General features: G+C 35.5%; 1 protein-coding gene across 5 annotated transcripts in view; it reads left to right on the forward strand.

Annotated features, from left to right (window-relative positions):
• The window catches only part of TTC33 (tetratricopeptide repeat domain 33), a 53,216-nt gene extending 36,269 nt beyond the window's left edge, over positions 1-16,947 (forward strand). For 4 of the 5 annotated variants that reach the window (XM_067315715.1, XM_013961073.2, XM_067315717.1 and 1 more), the window contains exons 4-5: positions 6,137-6,268; positions 14,241-16,947. In XM_067315715.1, coding sequence (XP_067171816.1) covers positions 6,137-6,268; positions 14,241-14,594 — 486 coding nt within the window. In that variant the 3' untranslated portion in view covers positions 14,595-16,947. The remainder of the gene's footprint in view (positions 1-6,136; positions 6,269-14,240) is intronic. The other variant, XM_067315716.1, reaches the window with a different exon arrangement.

The following is a 16,947-nucleotide window of genomic DNA, read 5'->3' on the forward strand; positions in this document are numbered from 1 at the left end:
GTTCGTAAGGATTTCTTAAACCTTCACTCAATAAAGAAATAATTTCAGCTTCCACCTATCCTTCTTCCTGCTTAAGAAATGATAAGGTTCCTAATGCTTGACCAGATTCCTAATCCTTAGTTTGGGTTATAACAAATCAGCTAATAATTGCTGATTTATATCTAGTTGATATAAACATATGATGTTTCGTTACATTGACATAACCAGCAATCATTTGAAACCAGACATGCTAGTAAAAGATCAGTTTGTGGTGGTGAGTTGGAGAGTGACTACTCCCAAGCTGTTTGAGGGATGGTATAACAATATAAAGGAAGAGAAGAGAGGGATGTGTGTGTATTTTCCACACTGCCCCCACCCTGCCCCAGGCCCAGTGGAATCTGTTTGCTGGAACACTTCTTCAGCTTATGTATGACTCCACTGCTGTCAATGAATTTCATGTAGGCGTGAATCGGTCTGGACTGAGTTTATTGTACTCTTCTGAGAGGCAGTCTAAACTGCTGTTTTGACCCGACAGACTGTGAAAGTCTGCCACCAAGAAGTATTGAAGTCAGTTGATTGAAAAAAGGAATTGTACGTTTCTGCGGATAGCAAAAATATCTAGTAGTGTAGTCATTAAAACAAGCATTATTTCTGAGCAAAATCAACATCGTGGTACAGTGCCACTGCACCTACTTAGAGTTAAGAGGAGATTCAGTGAGAGGACTGCAGCAGAACATCTGCCTCCTGTGTTTTGTTTTTGTGCTGTCCTTGAACTGTGTTTGATATTCTTTGTGGGACTAGGTGAACTTCAGGTTATTCAGTGTAGGAACTGCTAAATTCTTCTTGGAATCTTAGTCAATATTATAGCTGTATGCATTATATTGACTCTATAGGCCTGTGTTCAAATACTCTTGATTTATAATATTTGAGATTAACCAATTTGTGATTTGCTGAAATTATGTAAAGTTAGAGTAATATCTCAACTGCTCAAGCTAGAAAACTAATAAATATTTTAGTATTTTGTATCAGCCCAGTGTATTTCATCTGTAAGAACCTCGCTGCCTATTGGGGTTACAGAGAAGACAGACTCTTCCCAGAGGTGTGCAGTGGAAGGGCAAAAGGCCCTGGTCACCAGTTGCAGCCAGAGAAATTCCAATTTGATGTAAGGAGGGGAAAAATACTTCTCAGTGAAAGTGGTTAAGCATTGAATTGGTTTCTGAGAGAGACTAGAGATTTTCAAAGTTGGACTGGACAGGATGTTGAGCAACCTGATTGAAGTTAACTGTACTTGGAGCAGAAGATTGGACTAGATGACCTCCAGAGGTCCCTCTTAAACTAATTTATTTTGTAATTCTCTATGGTCATAATGTAAGAAAATGTGAAAGGTAGGATTCTCACTTTAGTGTTTTTTTTTTTTTTTTTTTTAACTAGAACATACAGTTTACCATCAAACATTGAGATAAACTCCAGAAAGGTAGATAACAAAAAATACTGCTCTGTGGTGTGAAAGTAATTGCTTTTCAGCATGGGTAAATGTCTGCTTACAGGTAGGAAGAATTTTGTTCATCAGTATTTTGAACTTAATTTCTGTATGGAAGGGGGGATTGGGTCAGTTTAACTGGACTTGGAATGCATCTGTATGTAGTGATTCAACTTGAAGACTGTGAGCTCATCTAAAATGAGGACTTGCTCAGCTTCATAACGGTTCCAAAATGCTGTGGGTAGGACATAACAGGTCATACTACTGCCTGGATATTTTATTTGGTCAGTCTCCTGATGACACTTGCTATTCAATTGATTTTTGTCACTGAGTTCTTCTAATTCTTCTCATCTGTTCTCACTTTTATGATTTATTAAAGCTATATCTATTAAACCCTCAGTCACTGTAGTGACAGGAATGTTCTTTGTTTTGATGCATATGCTAATGGTAACTCTATGTTAGAATAAAATAGCTTTTCAAAAGCCACCTACTGAACGTCTTCAACACATGTATTAGAAATGATTAGAGGGAAATGTGTGTATAAAAGGGTCATGAGATGCTTAATTTTCTGTTTTATTTTAGAAGTTTTTATTTTCTTTTTATACTTGTTTGATCAGTTTTAAGAATATTTTCTAATGAAGTTTTTCCACTGTAATTGGGAAATAAATGAAATATGCAAAGAGATTACTTAACTGTGAAACTTGAGTGCCATCCTGCTAATGAAATTTGCAAAAGTAGTAATACTTATGAAAATAATTTATTAAGAGAGTAACAGAAAAGGAATATAATCTTAGAATGGCAGCTCTTAAAAGGGCATTCATAAACAAACACACATCCTCATCCTTACTTTTTCAGAAAGAGAGGTGATTCTGGCAAAGTAGCCCTTTTCTATCATAGCTTGTTTCAAAGACCTATTTTGCTCATAGGATTGTCTCTTTATGAAGGTTTTCCCTGGCATAGTTATGGCAAGTAAAAACATGATATTTTCATACTTCCAAATGATATGGTTATATTGCTGCATTATTCTCAATACATGGCTATCTATAGACTCTGAGTTGATGCTAAAACAGTGAAGAAGAGAGATTTAATAGGAGTTTTCAGTGGTATATACATCCTCTATCATGTTATTTGTCTGGTCATTAAAAAATATCCTAATGCAACTGTACTATTTACTTTAAGAAGTAGACAGTCATTTAAAAAGAAATGCTAAGCCTGACCAGTCTGATTTAATCTAAGGTTTTGTGACTTTTTGAAATAACGTTTCCTTGTTCCTATTTTCACTAGTAACCTGAATTTTTGCTAGAAGTAACTAGTAGAGGATGACTATTATTCCTGTCTCTGCTGTCATAAAAAGAAAATTGAAATCATTGAGAATGTAACTTGAACTAAAACATTACTGATGAATTAATGTAATTGCATGTGCTTTTGGATTGATGGTGATGATGGTTTGCAGTTTGGTCTTAACTGTGCTATAATCCAAAAAAGTTTAAAAAAGGGTCAGGAGTTTTGTTTTATTAAGTGCAGTAGAGCTCCCAAGAAGAAAATCTCCCAAACAGAGGAGTTTATAGTTTACTCTTTTGAAAGGAATTCAACCAAACAAAAGAAAACAACATGCTTATTTTGGAGGGAGCCGGGGGGTGGTGGTGGTAATGGTGGTGGTGATATTCATTCCATTTATCCTATTTTATTCAGAATAATTATTTCAAAACAATTACTGTAGTAAATGTCCAAGTGTAAACACATTTAAATAAAAAGAAATGAATGTAACAATGAAGAGACAAAAATAAGAAAAGGTAAGAGTAACAGCAAGCATTTGAATAAGGTGGGAACAGCTGCTGGTTGGCAGTCATCTCAGTCACAGATCTGAATGAAAAGAAGATAATAGTTTTCACACCAAGTGAAACCAAGTTTCACACCAAGCGCAAATATTTCAAGCGTATGGATTGAAATGGAGGAAAGTCTGAGGGCATCTTTGTGAGAAGCAGAAACATGGACCATTATGCTGATGCCATGGTAGAGCAGATAAAATAAGAGCAACTTAGAATAATTGAAAAAGAGATAAATAGAAGGAACCAAATAGTCCAGAGCCTTAAAATGAGAGAATAAAACCAAATTGTGGATTTTCCACAGTGGAAGTGAGAGCAAGGCATGGCTGCTTTTTTTTTTTTTTTTTTTTTTTTTTTAAATTGTCAAATGGACTTTGGTCCATTATGGTGTGATATGCAGAAATCAAGGAAACCAGCAATGAAGAGAACATAATCAGAACAGAACAAACAGGAGTTGTGCATACAGTAAAAGACCTGGGTCTTTATATATAAAGTAAGGGATAAGTGTGAGCTGGATTCATGGGAAGGAAGAGAGAATTAAAAAATGATACTTGGTCCAAAGGTGTCAGGGAGACTGGTGGTAATGTCATTTGATATAGTATTTAAGTATGTATAATGCTAAAGTGTATCTTGGGCATGAAATGCTATAGATGGAATTAAAAGTATAATTGTCTTTTTCTCTTAAATTGATATGTTAAGATAGTGAATGATTGAGAGTCTGTCTTGATGAAGATGACTAGTATAATTCATGTGGTCTACCACCTTGTTTCCTCTTTTTGAACAGACCCTGGGTTATGGGCATATAAGCAGTGACAAGAATCCTGTAGATACCCATCATATTCAAGAAATGGAGTCCAAAAAATGTGTGATGGTTGTGTATAGAGAAAGATATTGACATGTCATCTTATTGAGTTGAGCACGTGACAAGCCTGTTATATGACAAAGGAGGTTACAGCATATACAACCTTGAGAAGTTGAAGTTTAGTTACACAGTGATTACCACTGTGACCTGGAAAAGTACTCTCAGTCTAAATTAGTACGCACAGCTGTCATAAATGGATCAAACTGGAACAATTCACCTGTACTAGTGAAGTCACAGTTCAGTAAACAATACAGTGAAATGTTGTTAAAAACTAAAAAAGATACCATAAATACTTATGTAGGTGCTCTGGTATTGTATTGCACTGGAAAACACTGGTAGAAGATAGTGAATGCTCTGAGACTTATAAAAATGTTAAGGTGAGTATGTACTTGGATGGTTTTCTCTTATGAGAACAAGCATGTGAAGAGATGAATGTAAAAAACATTTGATAGGTGCAGATCACGTCATTGTGGAAGGGTGTACACCTATCTACTAGTAACAGTTCGATGGTTCAATTCGTGGATCTGTTGCAGATGAAACTGCACACAGAAATGCAGTTAAACTTCAGGTTTTCGAAAAATACACAGTATTCATTGCAGACTTTGCTCAAAAAGCATAGTTGTTAGAACTGCTGTAAAAAAAAAAAAGGCGGGGGAGAAATGGCATGGCATACAGCTGTGGGGTGGCTTTTAGGTTTTTTTAGTAACTTTCTAAATTCCACTGTACAGCCTATCAAATGGAATTAAAGAGAGACCCAGATGACTAGCCTCTAGAAAAGTTTAGTCATTAAAACACTATGAGTATGGATCCAAGGTGCTTATTGGAATTCTGGATACAGGGTTACTTTCTGTAGTAAAGCTGTCTAGTTCTTTTACGGTACTTATCCCAGTGCTGTGGAAGTATTTTGTGGTAATTAATCACACTTGGATCTTCTTCCCCTCCACAGTCATATCTGTATATTTAATATATTGTAGGACAGTAAGGTTAAGTAAATGCCTTTTACACTTCAGCAGTTGTCCTAATCTGCTCTGATAGTATTCATCATGATTGCGGGTCAGCTGGGAAGAAAGTGGTTTCCCACATGAGTCTTACTCCTGTGGTTGATGTTTTCATCATACAATTGGAATGCAGTTGTCATTTGTTTCTTAGACTGGTATCTATCACCATCGCATATGGGTGTCTGAAATCATGATCTCAGAGTGATGCAGGTCTTCAGGTAATGTGCCAATTTCATGGAGGTCTTGGAGGTATAGGACAAGCTTTGTGTTGCATTATGTGTCTTTAACTATAACTCATAGGCTTAGTTATGGAGATCCAATGTGAGGTATAGAATGGTAACAGGCTTCCGCTAACCTGTACTTCTGAACAAAAGGTTTCCACATCTGGAAACCGCCTTTTAAATATTTTTTTATGTAGTTGATTTCATGTCTAAATAAAGCATTCTGCAATAGCAAAGCCTACTTTCCAAATTTAACAATCATTGTTAAGGGTTGTTTCCCTGCTGAATTACAGGGATTGCTTCCATTATTATATCATGTGCACTATAACTGTATTTGGTAGATGTCAGTCTTCTATTAAAAACAAAAAATAAAACCTAGGAGTTATTTGAAAAAATACTTCCTTACTTATTGTATTTGATTCTTAATGTGCTCATCCTTCAGTGTAATATAATAAGTCTGTTACTCTTAGAGAGAATGTGAGATTTGGAGGGAGGGAGAGGAACACTTTCAGAAGCAATTCATCTCCTTCTAACAGCTGCTTAAGTAAGTTAGGTGAATCATTCTTTAGCATACCTATTTCTCTCTATGACTGTACAGCAAGTCTAGGTGACTCTTAGACTATACAACTAAATTTTAAATGACTAAAAGCTAGGTGAGATGAATCTGGTCCTTAGTTACTGAAGCTATAATGGTGGCCTGGGTAATCCCAGAAAACTTGATTCTGTTTTCAACTCTGCTTATTCCTCTTATTCTTATTTCTTTGTCATAGGTCCTGATGTCTTTGCATGAAATGTTCCCAGCAGTGCATGCGGCAGAAATGGCTGTCCAGAGAAATCCACGTTCCTGGGATGCCTGGCAGACTTTGGGACGTGCCCAGCTTGGATTAGGAGAAATAGCACTGGTAGGAAAATGGGCAAAGACTACTAAAGTTGTAAACTAAAATTGTAAACCACACCCTCTGAATTGTGTGTGAGAGAATGAAAGTACAGAAATACTGAAGTAGCTTAATATCCTTATATAGCTTCAATGTAGGCAAGGAAAAAGGTTCTTGTTGTTTATCTCCCATATTCCCTGTATTTTTTTTTCTCACAAATGCTCACTGTGTGGTTTTGTTGCTAGACCTGTGGAAAACCTGCCTAGCTCAAAGCCATTTTTGTTATGTGCTGTATTTACATCATGATTTTATGCAACAGAATGATTATATTGATGCATTAATCTAAGGAAATTCAAAGCTGTTTGCTGCAAAAATCACAGGTCACTGGTGCTGGTTATCCTACAGTAAATGCTACAGTTACAGTAATGAAAATTATAGATACTGATTTATCCTTACCAGTTAGTAAAGTTATACCACCAGGCCTGCTCACCAGGTCATTTAAACTGTCTACATTAGCAAGTCACATCGCACCAATAGGAGCGGACATCTGGATGTAATAGTGCTGGGGACCTTATGTCCACATTATACAGTATGCATTTTGCTTTACTTCAGACTAGCTCTGTTGCTTGGAGCACTTCAGGTGCTCTCTGGGAATACCTTGTTGAGTTGAATTGGAAAGGAATACAGTTTGTTCTCTGAGACTCTTCCGCAATGCAAAATGAAGCATGTTAAATGGGAACAATTGGAGATTTGCATCAAAGCACATTCTTCATCTGAAACAAAATACTACTATAGATACACCTGCGGTTATGTTATATGGACCTTAAATGTCACTGGAGAGTGAGTTATCACAAGGTAGTTTGCCCTCTGCATGTTTGAGTCTCTCAGTTGTCTGAGTAGGGAATCCAGGGAGAGTAAGCTCCTGTTCATCTCCAGTGCTTTAACAGTAGATGTTTCTTCTACTTTGCCTTTCTGTGTGTTTAGGGCACTCTTAAAAGATTAAGACTAGAGGAGTCTTTTGAAAGGTTAAATGATTTCATAAACATTGAACTTCTTGACTGAGTGTTTTATGTCATTATTAAACTCTTCCCACTAGCCTTTTATTACTATGGTTTTATAGTTTTTTCACTGTGTTACAATTTTTACAAAGAAAAGTTAATAAAGCATAAATATCAAATTTTTTTTACTAATGTTTGAGATTTGGGAATTGCTGCTTTTCCCAAGAGCAGCTTCTTTGTTCCTTTATTTCAGTTCCTCTATGTCTGTCATCATTACCTACATCCTGCTAAATGGTCTGTTGTAATTTTCTACTACTTCACAATGGACAACCACTTTTCTTAGTAAAAACAATTTACTGTATCTTCATTTCAAGCTTCCTCTGCCTAAAATACAGGTTCCAAACAAATCCAATCTATATTATGTATGCTATTTAATATATCAGTCTATTGCCAAAGAAAGATTTCTCTTATTCTGTTTTTGTCAAACTTGTGACAGTAGCAGTGTGAGAGATATTAGCCCCCTTTTCCTTAATTTTTGGAAAAGCTGTTTGCTGTTGCTTTTTCTGAATTTAGTAAATAAGGTGAGTCAATTGTAGTACTTAAATAAAAGCAGGAATTTCTGCATTTCTATGCATTTGATAAGAGGTGATAATTCCTTAAAATGCTAGAAATGAGTCTGCAGGAGCGCACCTGAGTAAACTCTGCAAAGTGAATGTGTAAAGTGAATTCTAGAAATGCCTAGTCAGGCTTGCAATATTTCTCCCATTTGACTGTAAATGTTTGTTTTTACAAATAAGTTTTACTGTACTGGTAATAACTTAAGCAGTAACAATTTACAATTTCACATTGATATCTTTGTTAGAACAGTTCTTTCTGAGATAAACAGTGAGCTCCACACTTTCATAAAAAGCAAAAAAGCATTAAAAAATGTTACTAATTGAAGGTTACAGAGTTTATTTGACTGTGGGCTGGGGTCTTAGTGTAAAATCTGTGATATTGCAGATTACAAAATTAACTGCATGGATGCATAAATATGAACCAATTGTGCATACTTTCTCTCTGTTATTTTGAAAAACGTGGTTTGCTATATTATTAGGTAGTTAGTGGTGAATTTTAGCGTGTTATAGGCATGGTACTGAATTTTGTAAAAGAAACCAAGTTTTGAGAATGCGAATCCTCAGATCAGCCCTTTGCTTTTATTTCACTTCAAAGAAATGGAGCATCATATCTTTTATGTAAAGATGGGAGTTATGTACTAGCAAAGAGAAGAATTGCTGCATTTTTGTTTGAATCCATGTATCAGCTATCAGCCACAGATATGGACTGATACACAAAGTTGTGACAGACAATTACTGTGTGATATTTTATATATTACTGTTATAAACCTCTAATTCTGGATTTGAGAGGATTTTCAAAATGAAAATAATTTTAAGTATAGAAACACAAAGATTTGTTAATCAAAAGGAATGTTAAAACATTGCATGGCATTTTATAGTCTTTAACTTCAGAGTAGATAGTTTTCTATTGAAAAGCAGTCAAGTCTGTGCTTCCAATTGCATTCCTGCCAACTTGAGGGGATAACTTGATTTATTTTTATAGACCTATATGAGATTAAAATATTTAAGTACGCTCTTGTGCTAATCTTCCTTCTAAGGGCAACACAATGTGTGAGTTATCATCAGTTATTTGAACACAATGTTGGAATATTTATTATTATGTTAATAAAGTAGATACATGCATAATTGAAAATAAAAAGAGGTGATTCAATTTTGAAAATAGGTATTTGTTTTATAGTTTTGGCCTAGAATTTTTTGTTATTCAGTTTATAGTTATTGTTTCACACTAATTGGTACTGCTTTCCTTATCAGGTTTTGATAAAAGACATTTTTGAAAACAAATAGAGAAACCAAACATGTCAAATAAATCCTGCTCAGTAATACTAGGTTCCCCAGAGGTCCCATATCAGTTCTGCAGTCCTCAGCTACTCTAGTGTGCTGCTTTTTTTTTTTTTTTAACTGCTGTTGGAAGTCATAGATATATTTTGATAGCCCACCAAATATTTTGTGCATGAAAATACCTTCTACTCAGAGCTATCTGATTTTTGTTTTCAGTCAACAAATAAGTGCAAGTAGAATTCCAAAAGTTTAAATGCTCTTACAGATACAGTTCTAGCAGAGCTAGTAGTATTCTTGGGAGATTAGCTGACACCTACTATTATTTATACTTTCAGTTGCTTAGAACTTTTGAGGCCTTAACCATGCAGATGAAATCTATCTGTTCAACATCTAGACTTTGTAATTAAGTGTTAGCTAAATTAGATCCAGTGTTCATGACAAACAGTGATGGGGGAGGGCTTTTTAACATTACTTTAAAAATCCTTGTAATAATTCGGCAGTATAATTTGGTAATAGGGAAGTAAATATCTTTCCTTCTCCTGGATGTTTACTGACCTATGAATTGAGACACATATATTGCTTCAGCCTTTATTTTGCTAGGCTAAATATGTCAAGTGCTACGATGTGATAGATCTTCTGTTCTCTTGATGAAGGTGGATTGTGTTTATGCCTGTAGTAGAGCATAGTGTATAGTTCTCCAAGGCTGAGCCAGCCTAAAGCAGTTACTTGGACAGAGCATACGGCAATGCCTTGCGGAGATGCTCACTGAAGTAAAGGCAGACAGGCAACAAGCCTTGTGGTGAAATAAAGCTCCAGGAAGGAATGAGTTGGTGCAACAGGAGATCTGGGAAATGGGCGCACCTCACTGGAGCAAAAGAGAGTAGAAGGACTAGATAAAAACTGCTGTGCCTTGGTCAAAAGAAGAGAAAGAAGGAAACTACAAGATTAAGGAAAATGCAGCTTGAAGAGAAACTTAAAGTGGACCCAGTGGCTGACAGATGAATTTGCTGAAGCTCTCGTGTATTGAGATGTATGTCCAGGGCTGAGGACACTGAGGAGAATTTTGCTGTCAGTTACCACCAGCCACTGTGCCTGATCCCGTCTCGCGCCTCCGGGTTGAGACAAGCCAGACCCACGTCCTCCAGCCTCTTGTGTGAGCCGTCGCCCGCTGCGGTGATGGGAAGGGGGAGGATGAGTGCTGAGTCACTCGGGGGTGATGCATCCCAATCCAGTCAGTGTGAATTCTCTGCGGTGGAAAGTGTTCAGCATAGGAGCGTTAAGCTACCATCATCTCACAGACTTCTACCAAATGTATGGGAGCAAGGATTTTTAACAGGTTTATAACTTGACCAAATTCCAATAGGTTTAATGGAAAAATCTCATCTCGCATTTGGAAAACGTCCTACTGTATTTTTCCAAAGCGTGAAAACATCAGCACTTTAGAATAAACTTAGGAACTGCAAGACAGTAAGTCACCTCATTCTTGAAGGTGGAAGAATTTATTTTTGTTGAAAAAGAAATTTTCAATGAGTTTTTTTTTTGTTTTTTGAAGAGAAGAAACAATCTGAATGGAAATCTTGTATAGAAAAGTTTATAGCCTGTTTAAGTAGACAAATAAGCATATTTGCCTTTCAGGCTAAACTACATAAACTCTTAAACTAGAGTGAGAATATCTGAAAGAATTGGGGTTTTTTTTGGTTTAAAAAAGAGATGTAATGGGGAACTTGGCCAGTGTCTTTAAACATATTAAAGATTTCTGCAAAAATTAATGGGCTATTCATATTCATTGTGAGTAGTACAAGAAGTAACAGGCTTAAATTGCAGTAAAATATGTTGGATATTAGAAAAAGGATTATTAAACATAAGGATTATTAAACATAAACAATTAACTATAGGTGTATGCAAATCTCTATTGTTGGGCATCCTTTAAAACAGGTCAGATAGACAGCTATCAGATATAACAAAAAGGCCTAATCTCAGCCTTAGGGCAGATGTGAACTACATAACCTCTTGAGATGCTCCCTAACCTTTTTTAGGGGTAAAGGTCACTGTATGGTTACAGTTGCTAGCTCTGTGTATAATAACACATGGTAAAAACAGTAGTCTGATCAAAACTGACCTTTACGTTAAAGACTGCAAATCAACAGAAGAAATCCTGGTCATGAGACAAATAGAAGAGGATGATTGTTTCCTATAGAATACCCAATAGCAAGATGAAATATAAAATATTTTGAACATATGAAGCCTTCAAATATTGTAACTCAGCAAGCAAGAATGTATTGCAGTGGATTTTGTAGTGGATTTTTGTAGTACTCTTCCCTGTAGATGTAAAAGCAAAAGCGTGAGTGCGTACTGATTTTAAATCTTGTAGTCCTTAGATGTAGGGCCTCTGAGACTGCAGTTGCCCATCAAAATTGGGCTGGAAGTATCAAGTGTATCCAGTGCCATAACACTTTCCTATAATGCCAGATAGGCAATTGGAGTAAGATAAGGAGATTGCCCCACTGGTGCAGACATGAATTAAAAGTAGCACTTGAATTGACCCATGTGAATGCGTTTAGTATAGTAATAGGATCCTGAAAAACTTGCTTTTAGCAGTACTCTGTAATGATTAAAATTATAAACTGGATGAGAAATAGGAATATAAATCATTTCTATATGTTTTGTCTGGCATGTTCCAGATGGATGGTTAGATCAGATAGTAATTTAACAGCTATCAGTGCCAGTTTGGCATTTATACTCCTGGATTTTCAGTTCTTTTGTCATAATGGAAATTAATGACTGGAAGCAGTTGCAGTGGCAACATGAAATACTCTGTAAATGACAACTCTGCATTTTTCAGTATTGCATTGGTGCTTTTAAGGCTTATGTCTCTAATCTTTTGCACCTCTTAAAATGTGTTTACACCTTTCTATAATAATGTCACATGCAAAATCTTTTCCCAAATAGGCTTACAAAGGTGATTGTTATATGCTGTATCTGTATGAATTAGCAAGGTAGCTTCTCAGCTTATTAGTTAAAGCATTGCTATTTGTAAAGCTTCGGTTGCCTTAAATTAATCTGTATTTGATTACTGTGTTTAGTGTTGTTTAATGTGCATGAACATAACTATAGAGACAGGTTTTAAGTGGGAGGCCTCTTCCATGGGAAGTTTAAAAGCAGATGGTGTTTGTTTATATTTTGTGTTCAAAAAAAAGACAAAAGAGAGCATTTAGTGTTTACTTCTAACTCATCTGTCCCTTGAAATTAAAAGCCAGCAAAGTTGAAAAATATGACACTGTTTTGCAATAATTAAACTGCACTTCTCATGTCTTAAGTCCAGCAAGCTCCTACACTTCAGATCTGGCTGTAGGCCGATAGTGAAGTTGTTTTTTTTTTTTTCCTGGAACTGAATGGCTGTCTATTACAACAGCAGTAATACTGATAGCATATCAGTATTTCTTAAAAGAAATCATAGATTTGTATGTCTCGTCTGCTGTGCTAAGTTCAGTTCATGTCATACAGAGTTCATATACTACTTTGTGGTAGGAGAAAAATTAATTGGCAGTTTGTTGATGCACATAAAGTACTGCTTTTTCAAATTAATTTGCGTGTTTTGAGTATTTATAAATTACAAAAGAACATGGCATTCAGTGGTTGTTCATATGTCTTTAAAGTCTTTATACACAAGTTGCTGGAAATCTTAACTATGATCCAGCAGTATCATCACTGTTTTTCCACCCCAAAGGAAGAATCGGTCACTCAGGTGGCCACTTTCATAGCTGACCATAAATCATAAATGTGAAAAATATACATATGTGCATGTACATGTATAAGTTAGAGTAGATAAAGTCAGTTTTGACCTTCGCACTCTTAATATAACTAAAAATCCAATACAGCTGTAAGTTTTGCTCTAACATTCTTCCAGTTTTCTCTTATTACTGCTAAATGCCATACTTACTTCGTTAGTTTTTTTTAGATTTAACAACCTCTGGGTTGAGTATTTGTATTTGCGGGACATTTCCCAATTTAGATGAGTTGAAAGACAATAGAAGCAGTCTCAATTATAATTAAATAATTAATTGTATTAATACTAGATGATTTATAAGATTATAGGAGTTCTCTCTTAGAGTAACTCTTGAAGTGGGAAATTTATACTTTTCTCTGAGGTTAAATGATTGCAACCAGTTTGCTCAGTTTATTTGCTCAATTTTACAGAAACTGCTCATCATGGACATGGATGACTGTAGTATTAGATCTATATATGAAATGACTACATGCTAATTTAAAAGGGGCAATATTGGTGATATTTCACATCCCAGTCATCCCATTTCTGTCTTTGTTTAAACTATATCTGTCTGCTTGCACCCTCCTGTGTATCTGATGATAGGAGAAAACTGGGATAGAAAACCATCAAAACAAAAATCAATTTGGCTTTTCACCCTTTAATTAGAATATTATTTTTGACATGTTGTTGTTGGAATGAAAAGGTCATGTGATAAGTACTTTCAAAATACTTAAGTTGTATGGAAAAGCCACTTCTTACGATGTCTACACTTATCATCTATGTTGCACTTTCAGCCACTTATTTCATCACTCTTTCATATGAACAGTGAAAACCAGTGACCTGCTTTTAAGGAGTATTTCTGTTTGTGTCTTGAGAGGATGAAGATTAATATTCTTCCTTTGGCAGTAATATCGAGTTGCCTAATTTTTGTGAAGGGAGTTGTGGCCTTAAAATGTGTCTAATAATGCATTCTTTCATTAAATACTTCAATTCTGTTCCAAATTTTCATTTAAAATAAAAAGGAATGTTTTCTTGAAGGCTTGGTTTTAAATACTGTTTGTTTCTCTAGATAGACCATCTACGTTTGTGAACTCTTATTTGTGCCTTTGTTGCCAAGTACCTGATTTGTTCATTCTTGGTACTTTCAGACACTTGTGCACACAGTTGTTTGGGGGTAACAATGTAATTGAACTTACAGTTGAGGAGGATGTTCCCAAAAAGACAGATTGGAATAAAATGATTTTTGTCTTTGGGAAAATGTTTCTCCAGTTAATTTCTGTGAGAAAATATTCAGACTTTAACGATTCCAATCTTTGTTTTTTCCCCTGTTTTGTTTCTAGGCAATCCGAAGTTTTCAGGTATCCTTACACATCTTTCCAATGAACCCTGAAGTATGGAAAGAGGACCTTTCTTGGGCAAGAAAACTCCATGAACAGCAGGAGAAGGCAACAAAGACTGAGGCAATGCAAGCACTGGAAAAAGCAAAAGAGTTTGCACAAGAATCAATCCCAGACTATGACTTTGAAAGTGATGAGATTGTGGCAGTCTGTGCTGCCATCGCAGAGAAGGAGAAAGCAATTTCAGCAGCTAAAACTGTAGTGATTGTGTCTGCTTCAGGCACTGTAGAGACTGTTACTGAGAAGGAAGATTGTGCTACAACTCCTGATGATACCATTTTTATCAGAGCCCGATAGGGCAGCCTGGTATGTTGCCAGTAACGTTTTGAGAACTAGTGTTATTTATTGTATGTTGAGGTTTTTTTTTGCTTTTTAATCAGTTGGGGAGCCTACAAAAGAAGCTATTTTTCCTTTTGAAAATTTTGATTTGATTGAAGCTGTTTTTCTTTTTAAAAAGCACAGACCTGAATTCATCTTCCATCCGTACTGTTGGAGAAGAAAACTAAGAGTTGATTTAAAAAAATCTCATGAACAAATGTAATGTTAAAATGCTTAACTACATTATAACAGCATCTCTCATGTAACTATATTTCATAATTGTACAAGTTACTGTCTACTTTTTCCCAGTAATTAGCTATAATTTAAAATACAAAACAAAGAAGGCAATTTATTGTAAATACTATATTTCAATCCTTAATCATTAACATTTATCAGCCAGTTCAAGTGTGAGTTGTTCTCTCGTTCTCAGAAGTCTGGCCTTTCCGTATTTTAAATGCTGTACTACAGACAGCACCAAAAGTAAAATGGTAGGAGCTGGAAATCTCTGAAGTGTATTACTTTTATCATTTTCTTCCTCAGTAATGCTGAAAATCCTATAAAGGGAATCAATTGATTTTTCAGAGTTCTTACGACCTGCCGTTCATAGGGCACCAGTTGTTCAGGACAGCATTGGCTCAGTCTCCCTTTTAAGTCTTTTGGGGGTTTGGATAGTGTGGAGGGTATTCACATTATGTTAACACAGATGCATAACAGGTTTCTTTGCCTTGTCTTCATCTTTCTTCAGGGGAAGATGGTGGTTGCTTCCTCACATGGGCAGTTCAGAGAAACAAAGCCACACTACTTCCTTCAGTTGCTCTTGGCTGAGACTGCCCTCTTTCACTGTCTGTGGGGACGCTGGAGAGAATAGCCTCCTAACTAGGCTGCCCCTTTGGCATGTGTCAAAGTAGGCAAGTAGAAACTGCCACCTTGTGAAAATCTGACTTTGCTGAAGTTACCTCCTTGCACAAAACCACATTTTAGCTATTGTTTATTTTCAGACACATTTAAGCTTACTTGTCTATATAATATACAGGTGCATTTTAAGTGTTACAGTGACTATAAATCAAAGACAGTTTTGGAAAAAATGGTCAATTGAGGAATTCCCAGAGAATTCAGGATATATATTATTATTGGGAACACATAATTTCCACTTAGTTTTGATAATTTTTTCATGACAAAGACAGGTCTGTAGCCAAGGGAAACCTTTTTAAATCAGTCATCTTGGCCTTTTTAATATTTGATTTGTATTTTTAAAATTAAAATAATTTTTAATTAAAATCAAAAGTTAAAATGTTTTAAAAACACATTTTGAAAGGAAATAACTTGAGTTGCTGGAGAAGCCTACTGCTTTTTGCAATAGTAAATATATTATAGAAAAATCATTTAGCTCAGATCATAGTTTCATTTGAATCTTGTTAAGTATTCAGAGGACACATACAGTCTGTACAGAAATAGATTGTCTCTTTCAAAGATTTAATTGCAGTGTTGTAGTTACATTACTGTGTTTTCATTAATTTTTGCAAGATTCTTGAACTTATTTTTGTATATACAGTAATTTTTAGATCTGTGAGCAGATACACACGCACGCACCCCTATCTTGCACTTTTTAACATCTCCTGAATATTCAAAATAATTATAATTACAGTGACTAAAATATATTAAAAACATCTTATGCAAAACACAACACTGCTACATTTTCATTTGTTCGTTCAATTCTGGAATAGATCCTTAAATGCTTATTGAATAGACATTTGATTAACATACTGTTTCATAGAAGTTTAGAATTGTCCCTGTTGATGAATTTTGTAATCTTATTTTTCCTAACAACTTAAATAAGACAATCTAAGTAGCCACAGGCAGAGTTAGCATGAAAAGGATTTGGACAGATTTCTTCCAAGAAGAGACATCCTGTGGCTAGAGGAAGATACGTGCAAGATGCAGTAAGGTATGTGTTCTCATTTTTGAAGGAAATGGGCTATAATCTAACACATTTTTTTCTTTGCCTTTTATGCTTGTGTGAGTGTTATGTGTTTGCTTGTACGGTTAGGACTTTGCCTCCATCTTTTCAGAGGTCCATGTTATCACTGAATTTGCTTCCACTGAAATGATTCACAAAATTCCTGCTGAATGTGTTTTTTTTTCTGACTAGATTAGGCTATGAATTCTAGGTATTGTCATGACACTAATGTCTTGTAACAGGCAGCAGCTAAGTTCTTGTGACTGATGCGTTATTCTCAACCTGGGAAGTTTGACATCTATTTTTTTGCACAGCATGTCATGTTTTGCATGTATGGGATTTTTTTGATCTGTTTGAATAAAATATTGGCTTCTG

This window comes from Apteryx mantelli, chromosome Z, assembly GCF_036417845.1.
Source record: "Apteryx mantelli isolate bAptMan1 chromosome Z, bAptMan1.hap1, whole genome shotgun sequence".
In the NCBI taxonomy this organism is placed as follows: domain Eukaryota; kingdom Metazoa; phylum Chordata; class Aves; order Apterygiformes; family Apterygidae; genus Apteryx; species Apteryx mantelli.